This window comes from Microtus ochrogaster, chromosome X (genome assembly GCF_000317375.1).
Source record: "Microtus ochrogaster isolate Prairie Vole_2 chromosome X, MicOch1.0, whole genome shotgun sequence".
In the NCBI taxonomy this organism is placed as follows: Eukaryota; Metazoa; Chordata; class Mammalia; order Rodentia; family Cricetidae; genus Microtus; species Microtus ochrogaster.
The window spans coordinates 44,585,496-44,598,324 of record NC_022026.1 but is presented as its reverse complement, the minus strand read 5'-3'; the positions used below and the strand labels follow the sequence as shown (position 1 = coordinate 44,598,324).

Here is a 12,829-nt window from a genome sequence, read left to right as displayed (position 1 = left end):
CCTTCCTTCCTTCCTTCCTTCCTTCCTTTCTCTTCCTTCTTTTTTTAAATGTGTGCTTTGGGGATCAAACTCTGGTTGTTTTGTCTAAAAGGCTAACAATTTTTCTGAGTGAGCTAAGTTCCTAGTCCTGGTTATCTTCAAATGTTTTAACATGCACAAAAGATTAGGAAACGTGAGTGGGGTAGGGAAGGTATGAGATTTTGGATGTTAAAAGCCAATACTGTTTATTCAAAGAAGGAAACCATCAGTAGGCAAATGGAAAAGATCTGATGGGTGATTATACTGGGGTGCCAGGGCAGAGGTAGGAATACCAAGCAGGGAAATTTGAAGAACTGATACTTGGCTCTCAGTAAGGTGCAGTGTTCAGGATATTCAGCTATAACAGTTCTAAGGCAGAGGGAGGCCAGCCTCAGTAGACAGGTTAAATACATTATTTCCTCACTCTCACCCCTATCATGTCTAAGCTAGAATCACCCCAAAGGGAGAAAGTACACATGGTTTACCTTGCCCCAGATATGAAGGGAGGTGACCAGGACACGGGCAGTCTGCCTAACCACTGTCTCAGATGGAACAAGTGGGAAAAATTCCAGCCAGTTCCTTTGGGTTCTGGAGGAAGGAAACACCCTGTGTGTTGGGAGGGCCCATGTTACCAGTGAGGTCAGGAACCTTCCAGTGGGTGGTGAAAAATGCAGGGAGAAAAAGCAGCTTGCTGTCATTGACCCTTCCCTACGCAGAGAATTACCCCGAGAAACGTGCTGCCAAGAAAATCTTCCTTTAGGAAGGATCACCCAGTCCCAGGTTGATACTTAATCTGCAGGTTAATGTTCTGTCTTTGCAAGTCTCTCTTTCTTTTATCACATGGGCCCTGTTCCTAATCTGATTCTGTATCTCTGCATCTCAATGGAGGAGGATCAGTTATTCATTTGATTTTTATGGAGGGGGGCTGCTTTCTGAAAAAGTTATGTCTTCGAATAGTGAGGGGACAGAAATTATTAGCTTCTGTCACCAGCTTGAGCTCTCCTTGTGCCAATCACCTGTCAAGCACAAGGGTATGTGGGTACCAGGACGCAAGAGGGTACATGGGGCAGTCCAGACTTAGGTGGTTCCAGAGTCTCAAGCCAAAGCCTTGAGTTTAATGTCAAAAACTGCACTTCTGTGCAGCCTTAACTAGACACAGGGACAAAGGAGAAACTGGACACACTCAAGGACAGGGGTTCTTGACATGGTAGTCACTTTTGGAAGCCCAAAGTAGGGTCCTTATAAAAATGCAAAGGTGATCCAAATGAAATTCTAATGATCTTTAAAAGGGCAGAGATGGTCTGGTCTGAACACTGATTTTTTTTTAAGACAAAATGATTTCTCAATTAGAGACAAAAGTTTTTCCTGATGATATTTATTTCATAAATGTAATTATTTTCTAAAACATATTAAAATAGAAAACATGTTCTTTTGATCAATTCATACAAAGAAAATACCAATATAGTAATAAAAATACTGAAAATATATGAAAAGCACCAGAACATTAGAGAAATTACACTGGCAACAATTCTAGGAATATATTTTTTATAATTATACAATAAAGTGCTATTAAATCCAGTCAAAATTAGTGGCAAGATATAAAAAGTTATGGTTTTATGAAATTTGAGACTAGGCTTACCAGCAATTGCATTTTAGGCGACTTACAGATCAAGCTAATGATCTTTTATTAATGTTTTCATGGAAAATGTATTAATTTCCATTCCCAAGTGAAAACAAAAATCAAAATGAAAATCTCTGGCAATTTGATCACAAGAAAGCAATGGCATGATTAAAGATAAAAGTATTGATCAGAATACCAAAAATAATCATGCAAATATGATTCAATTAAATTAAGCCAGAACCAATAAAATGCAAATATATAGACTAATTAAGATTGGCAGAAAAGTTTAGATGCCTTCGACATTATGGTTAATTTTCCGCAGTTCTGTTTAGTCACATTTACCACACAGTTTTGAGGAGTGATGTAACAATGTATATATGTTACATTCATGTATGTTACACTACAATGAATGCCAACAAGGTATGTTACTAAATTCAACTGACCAGACATTAAGCAAGGAAGGGTGTTTAGTGGGTCAACATTGAAGGGACACTGTTAGGACAATTATATTCCTCATCTTGGCTAATTGATTCCTCATTTCTTTATGAGGAATGAAAAGCACAGACAAATACTTTGGAATGAGAGTATTAAGGCCCCGAATCTACCACTTGGGAAGATTCCCAGCACAGTGGGAAGTCTCTGTGGACATACAGGGGCATAGACACTGTGCACAGGACTTAGTGTGGACTGCAGTCTGTTCCACATCTGGAAGTGGCAAACTGAAACAGAAAAACCCAAGTTAAGACAGAGTATCACACTAGTGTCCTTTTAAGGTTTTATTTCCTCAGCTGACTTTTTCAGAAGCTCTGTTCCATCACTCCTCCAAAATCAGTGTTGGAATCAATTTCTTCAAGTTGAGAGCCCCCAACTCTACTCCTGAGAATCCTAAATCTCCAAACATGGCTAAACATTCATTTGCTAGGCAGACTACTTTTCTTTCATCAAAACAGATGTACATTTGAACCTAAAGCAACTGAAACTGGTCATGCTAATGACAACACAAACTAATTGCATCAGCCTCTGCTTCTGCAAGGTGTATCTCGGTAGGGATTTAGCAGTCAGATGAATGTACCGAAGGCAGAGTATCAAAGTGGTCCAGAGAGCCCATTGGGAGTGGTGGCTCCCATTCTCTGAGCCTCTTTTTATAATTGCACACACGGATACTCCAGTCTTTTCAGCGTTTCCTTCTCACCAACAATTTTAACAAGGATCATTTTGAACCTAAGGTTAGTTAGACTAATGATCAGCTAAAACAAGCAGAGTTTCAACAACGTTACCTAATGCCTTTCTCTCATGGAAAAGTGAGGGTGAACAAGGCATAATTTGTGGTCCACAGAGGAGACTCCTTTGCCCTGAAATGAAGGTGAAGATGGGACAATGGAAGAGTAGGCCCTTATACTAAACCAGGCAAAGGTTCACTGTTCAAACACAGTGAATGGCATGAAACTGCATAGAACTGACGAGAAAGGGGGCTGTTTTGGAGACTTTCCTTCTGGGCATGGCTACCAGAAATCTATGAAAATTCAACCACATGTAGCTTTCCATATTGTGTCAAAACCAAAGTGATCAGTGAAGAGCCCAGATTAATAAGAGGCAGGCTGCTCAGCGACGCTGAGAAACAAAGGCTAAAGTGGTTTGGCATTAAATACCTTTACATTCCAAAAAGAATATTGACTATCATCTGGAAGTAGTTCTCAAAGTTACAAAGTCATGGTTACATAAATTACTCTGCTTAAGTAGGTCTCCTTTTCAATATACATATTTTACATACATAGTATAGAAAAGCTAGTAAGTCAGCTCAGCTAGTAATTCTGTATTTTAAAAAAAAAGCAGATTACATCTTTTGGCGACAACAAAGCATGTTACATAGACTTTTCAGCCCAGCTTGTGCATTTACATGACAAACTTTGCTTTGAACGCATTCAAATGGAAAAGAAAAAATAAATTATGTTGAAGCTATTGATTTACACACTGCATATGCCTTTACTTAGTTTTCTAACTAGCTACAGTCTCTAATAATCAATGCCTTGAACATTTCTCTATCCAAACAACTTAGTTTCAAGCCAGGCACCCTGCTATGTGCTACATATTTCCTTTTAGGAAGCCCAGATGTACAGTAGTTCTAGAAGGTGGGTGGAGAAGTTTGAGTGCGGTCTGTATACCTTCTCCAGATAATGTCTAAAGGAGTTACGTTTCTGACCAAGCACCACTTCTTTAACTGTATAACGAATAAAAGAAAGAAACAACAAAAGCAAGCAAGACCACTGTTAAGGCAAGCAGCAGCTGCTGGAACCAGAGAGAGCGCTGGAGTTGGTCTTCAAGTTTCCTATTGCTTTCTAGTAAACGATTGAGCTAAATGGGAAGAAAAAAAAGGGACGAAAGATTGACATCAACGAAACAATCATTAATCAGGAGCATGCCAAACTGGACTATCAGAACTCCAAACACTGAAGGGATGGGGCCCATCTACTCTGAGAAGGCATCCAATGTAAAGTCTGGTGGACATATAGGTCCTTCTTGCTCTACTCTGACAAGTCCCATTTCCTAGTTGAAACAGGAACAGAGTAATCACTTCCTGGAGGTTCAGATACCTTTGAACTATTTATATCTATTTGGTTGCTCTTTCGTGTGGGCATCACACTATAGCACTGCCATAGCAAGTAAGAATTCCACCACTGAGTTATAGACGCAAAGCCCCTTTGTTTCTTTCCGATTGAAACACACTAGTTGGTGACAAAATGGAACTCTTTTGTACGTCACCAAAGCACCATGTGCTTTACTACTTGGCCCCGATGCCACAGTAAAATTACCAGAGTCTTTAAATGCTTGTGGCCGTCTGAATGCAGCTCGTGGCTTACCATTTCTAACTAGCCTCTTCACAGAGAAGAGGGTGCTTCCAAGCCAGGAGTGGTGGCTCACACCTGCAGCTCTAGCACTTGGAAGGCTGAGGCAGAATGATTATAAGTTTCAGGCCAGACTGGGTTCAAGGTGAGTCTTTGTCTCCAACAGCAAAAACACAGAAACCCCAACGAACAACAAACAAACCCTAAACCCCACAAGAGAAACAAAACCAAAACGAGGAAGAAGAAAAGAGAGGGCTAGAGAGCAAACAGCAAACTTTCACTGTGTCTCTGCTAAAAGACTCCCTTCCATTAGGGGAGCACAGACGGCCTTCTGGTGCTGATGACCACTGGCGATATTTTTAGGCAAGGAGAAAGCACACTTACTTGCAGATATAGATCTTCGCTGGTTTTATCTGACATGTTAGAAGCACTGTCTTTCAGTGTGAGAGTGTTCGGTTTGCTGCTCTCAACAGTATGGCATCGTAACCTAGGAAATGCAAAGGCAACATAACTTCTTCAAAGTTTTAGCAAACATTTTTTTTTCTGAAAGTAGAACAGGGAATGCAGGGGTAAATGCAGGTGCTTGTGTACCGGAGGTACAAGGTTTCACGCCTCTCCGTAAGCACAATTCAACAAGCAGCTCAGTCTATGCTTATCTATTATCTTCCAAGGTCTTTTATTCTCCAGGGGAAATGAAAGCTGGGGCTTTGTGCTTGCTTCTAAACCACGGAGCTTAACCCTCAGTCTCCTTTAGCTACCAAATGTGTATAAAGAACAAGAGACTGTGTACACTGCCCACTGCCCCACGGGATGCAATAGAAAGCTTTTTTCTATGTTGTTCAGTAGAATTTACCCCACTTATCTTTCAGTGTCTAGAAAGGAGGATGGTGCTTTACTTGAGCTTTTAGCAGCAAACCACTAGGATCCCTCCCACCTTCTAGGTGGGAACAGAGATTCTCTCAAGAGAGCTCTGGAGAAGGTAGCCATTAGGAACTGGTAAAAGCCAAAGCAAAGGCTGTAAAGCAACTTATATTTAACAAACCCCTTCATTTTGAGTATTTTATAAGCACTCTGAATTAATCTCGAATTCTTTTGTGTCACTCCTTCTTAACCTTTCAAAAATTTCCCATGCTTTTAAACAAAAACAAAAAGCTCTTGAGGCCCAGGTCACCCCGGGAGTACAAAGCAAAGCCCTGTTTCATGAGCAGAACAAACCAAACTAAACCAAAACAAACAAAGCTTGACAGAAGGCAGTGTTTGTTCTTATGATATAATTTGAAAATATAAGTATTATTTTGTGACAAGCAGGTGGTACTTTTGCACAGTCAGCCCTATATCAACTTCTCCAGTGGTTTTTGTTAGCTTTTCCCCCCTTCTTTGTAACATGGTTTCCCTATGTAGTTCATGTTAGCCTCAAACTTTTGATTTTCCTGCTGCAACCTGCAAGTACTCTGTGTTGGGATTATAGGTCTCTATTGCCTGCCATGTCCCTCATTTTTGTGTTTGTTTGTTTGGTTGTGTATGGGATGGAACATGTGAGGTAAGCCCTGTAGTAGTGAGATATCTCCTCCAGCCTGTTGATTTAAACAGTGCTCAAATTTCTCATGGTTAAAACCTCAAGACAGGCTGGGCATAGCAGAGAGCACTTGCAAGGTCAATACTTAAAAGGCTGAGCCAGGAGAATTGTTACAAGTTTGAGGCTAATGCTTGGCTATACAATGACACCCTGTCTAAACAAACAAACAACTCCCTAAGCCAACATGCATCCCCTATACAATACAAAAACAAACCACTACCCCAAACAAAGAGAAACCTACAACAGAAGAAGCCAAAGATCCCTTCATCAACTTCATAGTTGCTCTGTAGTCTGCCACACCTCTAGTCTAGCCCAGTTGTCCCCATCCATCTCTTCAGCTCGGGCTCTGGTTCTGTGGTTCCTGCATCCTAAAAGTGCTCTTGAAGGTCATCAGTACCTTTAATAATGTGACCATCAGTGGGCAGCACCAATTCCTCATCTTTCTTTATCCGCATGACAGTACTTAGTACTGCTATTTATTTCTCTGCAACACACTTTCTTCCACGAGTTTTAATGAGCTGATAAGAGCTATCCTTTGTTCATGGAATACGCCTCTTGGCTGGGCCCAATTCAATACTCCTCATAAGCAATGATCTAGCTCTCTGCTAGCTGTCTCTTGGCTACACCTTCCCCCCAGTTAAGGCAAATAGACCTCCTTGCTATTTTTCATGTAAGCCAAGCACATTTCTTTTTCTTGAAACTTGCTTTGCCTGCCACCACAAAGCTTTTTGTGCAGTTACAGTGAGTCACGATATTACTTCCTCTTTCATTTCCTTCATGTCCGAGTCAATGTGTCAGCAGAGAGACTATCCTCAACTACTCCATAAACCAGGGTTTCCTACCTCAGTGCTACTGGTTGGGGGGGCTCATGATTTTGGGGGAATAGTGTCCCTCAAATGCATTGTAGGAGGCTTAGGAGCATTTGCTAGATGCCCACTGTACCCCACCCCTGAGTTGTGAAAAATAAAGATGTCTCTGGGTGTGGGCAAATGTCTTTAGGTACATGGGGGGGGGGCGTAAAACTGATGTCACTTAAATAAATTATAACTTTATTTTAAAAAGGAATAAAGCAAAGCAAAGTAGAAAGCAGTCTTTTCTTGCTTCCTTTACTTTCCCATATATATTTAAAGACATTTGTCACAGATGACATACAGGGGCATATGGCTGTTACACAAGTGTACAACTGTGTACACTTGTGCTCACTCTATTTTAAATAGGATACTGTATCTATGTCTCTTTGGGCAGCTTTTCCAATCGTTTATCTGCTGTGTTACTTCATGTGGGAACAGAGTGACTGAATCCTCGGAGTGGTTCCAGAGCACACCAGCACGGGCATGCGCCAATGCATCTCAACTAGGATTTCCCCGTGGCCCTCCACGTCTTGCCTTTCCCTTTGACTTCTCACTGCTTCAGACAATGCGGCCCACAGTCTACGCAGCAACTTTCTGATACGGTGGACTTGAGGGTTAGAGATGTGCCCCTGTCAACTGGCCAGTCCTGGGCCGCATCCCGCTTTCAGTCCAGTGATGTGGGAATGATTTCTTATTAATAAAGAAACTGCCTAGGCCCATTTCATAGGCCAACCCTTAGGTAGGCGGAGAAAACAGAACAGGATGCTGGGAGAAAGAAGTTGAGTCAGTGAGTCACCATGGTTCTCCCACGCCAGACAGACGCAGGTTAAGATCATTCCTGGTAAGCCGGCTCGTGGACTACATAGAATAATAGAAATGGGTTAGATCAATATGTAAGAGCTAGCCAATAAGATATTGGGGCCAGGCAGTGTTTAAAAGAATACAGTTTCCGTGTAATTATTTCGGGACATAAGCTAATCTAGCCATGTGGGCAGCAGGGTGCAGGGGACGCAGCTCTGCCGCTCTTAATTCAACAGAGTGGCGCCCGACGTGATGGACTAAATCCACTTAAAAACCTGAGAAGGCTTAAAAATAAGGGAGAGAGAGTTTAATACAGATTTTTGCTGTTTGTTGGTGGCGTGCTGTAAAGAGATTTTCTGATTCGGCAGCAGCAGCAGAAAAAACGCTGTGTCATTTTAAAGCGCGGCTTCTTGGGACTGTGCCGCCAATGCAAACTCTGGCTTTAAAGCATTTCAATGGATTTTATGGGACTGGATGTTTGTGTTCCCGCTTGGGATCGAAAGGAGAGTGCTCAGAGACTGTGCTGATGGCTCAGCGCTCCCGCCTGCACCTGGGCAGACTTAGGCAGGCAGGCGGAAGAGCATGGCGGATTCCTGCCGACAGAGACGTGTTTTCAGACTGCGCAGTGCTCTGCGTGTCAGATTTTGCTGTAACTTGGATGAAAAGAGTTTCTATGCTGCACGCTCAGTCTCAGAATTAAACTGCTGACTGCAGCGCCAATGTGGACTTGCTGTATGCCTGGAACTGTGCTCAGCTCAGGCACCAAGTAGATCTGAGTCAGGAGCAGCTGCTCCATGCTGAAATGTGCTGACCTCAGGCAGGAATTACTGTGATAACAGCGCAGTTAAATTTAGACTGGGCAGGACACAGGCGGTACCGTATTACTTATACATGGTGCAACTTAAGTTTTTAAAAACTGCTTAACATTTTAAGAAATGCTCCTGGATAGTAAAAAAATGTTACAGATTCACAATAAAACAGATTCAGACATAAAAGACCACACTGTTGGATGAATGTACGTAGGCTTGAGAGAGAGAAGAAAAAAAAATAGAGAATAAAGTTGATGGTTTAAAAAAAAAAAAAAAAAGTTTTTAAAGAGACAGAGTACAGATAGTTATAGATTAAGAGAAATAAAGAAAAATAAGCCACGTAAAAATGGAAAATTCAAAGAAATTCTGGATTCTTTGTATTATTGTGCTTTCTTTAAAATTTTTGACTGTAAAGGAGTAAAGAAACTGCCTAGGCCCATTTCATAGGCCAGCCCTTAAGTAGGCGGAGAAAACAGAATAGGATGCTGGGAGAAAGAAGCTGAGTCAGTGAGTCGCCATGGTTCTCCCACTGCAGACAGACGCAGGTTAAGATCATTCCTGGTAAGCCAGCTTGTGGGCCACACAGAATAATAGAAATGGGTTAGATCAATATGTAAGAGCTAGCCAATAAGAGGCTGGAACTAATGGGTCAGGCAGTGTTTAAAAGAATACAGTTTCCGTGTAATTATTTCGGGGCATAAGCTAAGCTGGCCATGCGGGCGGCCGGGTGCTGGGGACGCAGGGGGACGCAGCTCCGCTGCTCTTAATTCAACAGTCCAGGTACTCCAAGAATCTGACAGCTGTAAGGAAAGGACAGTGCCCTCCACCCCAGGAAGGAATTTCTGATTTTGAGTCCTCCGTCACATTTGAAAGGCTGTGAGTAAAAGCGCTTACCTGTGCTCCATCACTTTGCTTCTTGGAACTTCTTTCCAGAACTGGGTCAATTCTGCTGGCCCAGTGCCAGAGGACTGCTCCATTTCAGCAGCCATTATCAGAAACCGGTCTTGGGCAGAGACTCTTAAGCCTGCATTCCACAAGAGTAGTGTAACATATGAACACCAACTGTCAGCGGGCTAGATATATGGTTTAAGGCATTATGATGATTCTTAATTAATAATTTTATTATTTAAAAAAAGTTAAACTTAAATATATTTTGATCATATTCTTCCCCACCCTAAGTCCTTACAGATCCTCCATACGTGTTGGGAGCAGTGAGACCCCAGATCCTGAATTTCTTGTAATCCCCTGATCTGAGTGCCTACAGCTGCTCTGAGCACAAGACCTTCAGGAGTTCCTGATGACAGGAGAGTGGTTTCTGGTGGGTTTGGCTGGGGCGAGGGTATCTCTATATAATCTGCTCCTGAACACAATAAAGGGGGCATTCTTGGGGAATTCAAGGATGACCCGTGTCGTTGTCACTCTGTCTGTGTTTGTGTATTTTAACCTCCAGCCCCTTGCCCGAAGCTCGGGAACTGGGTGCCAGTGCACAGAGTGCAGACACAGGGGAGCAGTGCACGGCAGTTGGAGGTCTCCACCGAGATTTCGGTACAAATGTACCTTCATACGCATCCAACTATAAGTTCTTTCTTAAAAAACAAAGGAAAATCCAATAACAACAATAACCCTCCACCCAAGAAAACAAAATAAAGCACCACCCAAAACAAACAAGCAACCAACCAAAAACTGACCAAACTGCAGCCAAATAAAAGCATACAGAAAGCCCTGTGGAGTCCATTATATATTGGCCAACTACTTCTGAACATGAGGCATTAAGAATACATGCAGAGAAAAAGAAGGCAAGGCAGCTCACCTCCATGTGGAGAAACGATGATATCAACTGAAGCTCCAGGGTCGCAGCTGCTGTTGCTTGGCTTGACTCTGTACTTCTCTGGGGCAGTAGTGCGCACCTGTTCAGAAACAGCACATAACCTCACGCTGCTTTAGAGAAATTGTTTAAGAATGACTTAAAAAAAGAGCAGCTGCACTCCGGAGTATAGACAGGCGGATCTCTGTGAGTTCGAGACCAGCTTGGTTTACAAGAGCTAGTTCCAGGACAGCCAGAACTGTTACACAGAGAAACCCAGTCTCAAAACAAACAAAAGAGCAGCTAATAGACAATGAGTGAAGTCTATGCATCCACCTTGGTTGTTGCATGGAGAATGCTATTTGTCTTCACCGATAAGATAAAAACACCCCGAGTTATTTAAAACCTACTTTAAAATCCTACTGACACTTGGCCTTCCCCTCTCTCTCTCTCTCCTCTCTCTCTCTCTCTCTCTCTCTCTCTCTCTCTCTCTTTCTTTCTTTGAAACAGGGTGTTACTTTGTAGCCATTGCTGGCCTGAAGCTGGCTATGTTGGCTAGGCTAGCCATACACTCATAGAGATCCACCTACCTCTGCCTCTCATGATCTGGGATTAAAGGCATGCACCTCCACACCTGGCCCTAGCTTTTCTCTTGTATGTAAGCATATATGTGCACATGTATGTGCAGTCCCCAGGAAACCTTCATTAGATGAAACATCTGCTTTCCAACATTGAAGGATAAAACAGTCAAATTGAAAGTGTCTTTGCCCTCACATTTCATAGAACCTGGAATGTAGTTTCTATTGGACCCTCGTGGATCAGCAAATACGAAGTGTAGGAGACTGTGCTCACTATAAGCCTTACTAGAAGGGAATAGGACAGGGTTCATAGTACTAGAAATAAAAACAGGGCACCAGCCGGGTACTTTACACACAGTTGTTTATTGTCTGACTTCTACTCTTCCCATAAGTATATGCCCCAAATCACTTGCCATTATCTCACCCTCATAATTTATTATGGCTTTAAATTGTTTGTTTGTTTTTTTTTTTACCTTAAAGGCCACTATATTTTTCGTGACATTTGTCAACACTATTAGAGTTTTCTTCTCTCCAGATTCCATGCTTCCAAAATATAATTCTTCGGCAGGGCTAGGTGGATAAACAAATAAGGCATTTGTAGTACTCAGACTAAATAGCATTATAATCCTTAGTCTGGAAAAACTGTTTGGCTGATAGTTTATGCTCATTTGTATGAAGAGACTTCCTTATACAAGAGGACCTACAAAAACAGTTACCTAATATAATTTTGTACTTTAAACTTCCTGATGCTATGCATGCTAGGAAACACTATGGTTTTCCCTAAGGCCAGAAGGAAAACAGGCAGGAACAGAAGAATTCTGAAGACGCTGAATTAATCCTATAATCAACACAATCTAAGGTGGATCTGTGTAAGCTCTCTGGGAGGTTGTGGATTATAATAAAAGAAAAAGGCCAGACCCCGGTGCTGCTTCAGCTCTTCCTAACTACAAACACATTAGTCTTGAGCAGCCTTTTTAGACCAACAAGAAGAATATAATCTCGCAGAATCATCATTAGGGATATATTTATGTAACAGAATAATTTCTTACTACACAATGGCTATTCTGAGTAATTTGGTGTAGCAACGGGAGGGCACTTAAACTGGTAAAACTAGGAAGCCTCAAGCTTCCAAGAATGCTATTACTGCTACTGCAATATCTATAACCTAAAATGAAAAGATTCAATTCTCCAGAAAAATTGTATAGTTTAACATTAGCCAAACTGTATCAGGTGCCTCAAAATTACAGGAAGGACATTTGGAATAGTGTTTTTTCTTTAAATTGAAAACTGAATAGCTTAAGTGACTTTTTAAAAATAACCCTAAGTGTGCCTGTGTGTATGTATTTTAAAGTTTTGAGACTCTTTAGGTAGCCCAGGCTAGGTTCCAAGTGTGAGCCTCTTGTCTCTTTTTTGAAACAGGGTTTCTCTGTAGCTTTGGAGTCTGTCCTGGAACTAGCTCTTGTAGACCAGGCTTGCCTTAATCTCACAGAGATCCTCCTGCCTCTACCCCCTGAGTGCTGGGATTAAACGCATGTGCCACCACCACCCAGTAAGCCTCTTGTCTCTTAAAACTTCTGGAATTGAAGGCATGCATTTGGTAAGCCCAGATGGAGCTATATTTCTATCTGCTCTGTTACACAAGAAATGTCTTCACACCAAGGATATTCATTAGTCTAGAGAAGACCTGTGGTTAAGAATGAGCTTGCCCGATTAAAACTCTATCAATAAAGCAAAACTTGAACCAAAAAAAAAAAAAAAAAAGAACGAGCTTGCCCACCTTTGGGCAAGACAACAAACACACAGGATTGCTTAATTCTTTTAGGAGACCACCGGGCGGTGGTGGCACACGCCTTTAATCCCAGCACTCGGGAGGCAGAGGCAGACGGATCTCTGTGAGTTCAAGACCAGCCTGGTCTACAAGAGCTAGT

The 12,829-nt window shown here is 41.9% G+C and overlaps 1 protein-coding gene across 2 annotated transcripts in view; it reads right to left on the bottom strand.

Moving 5' to 3' along the window:
* Positions 1-1,401: 1,401 nt before the first annotated feature.
* Positions 1,402-12,829, bottom strand: part of Mospd2 (motile sperm domain containing 2) — a 44,620-nt gene continuing 33,192 nt past the window's right edge. The window contains exons 11-15 of one of the 2 annotated variants that reach the window (XM_013350610.2): positions 11,375-11,471; positions 10,330-10,426; positions 9,414-9,543; positions 4,867-4,969; positions 1,402-2,358 (exon numbers count right to left, since the gene is read on the bottom strand). In XM_013350610.2, coding sequence (XP_013206064.1) covers positions 2,317-2,358; positions 4,867-4,969; positions 9,414-9,543; positions 10,330-10,426; positions 11,375-11,471 — 469 coding nt within the window. In that variant the 3' untranslated portion in view covers positions 1,402-2,316. Of the gene's footprint in view, positions 3,992-4,866; positions 4,970-9,413; positions 9,544-10,329; positions 10,427-11,374; positions 11,472-12,829 lie in introns of both variants that reach the window. The other variant, XM_005358749.3, reaches the window with a different exon arrangement.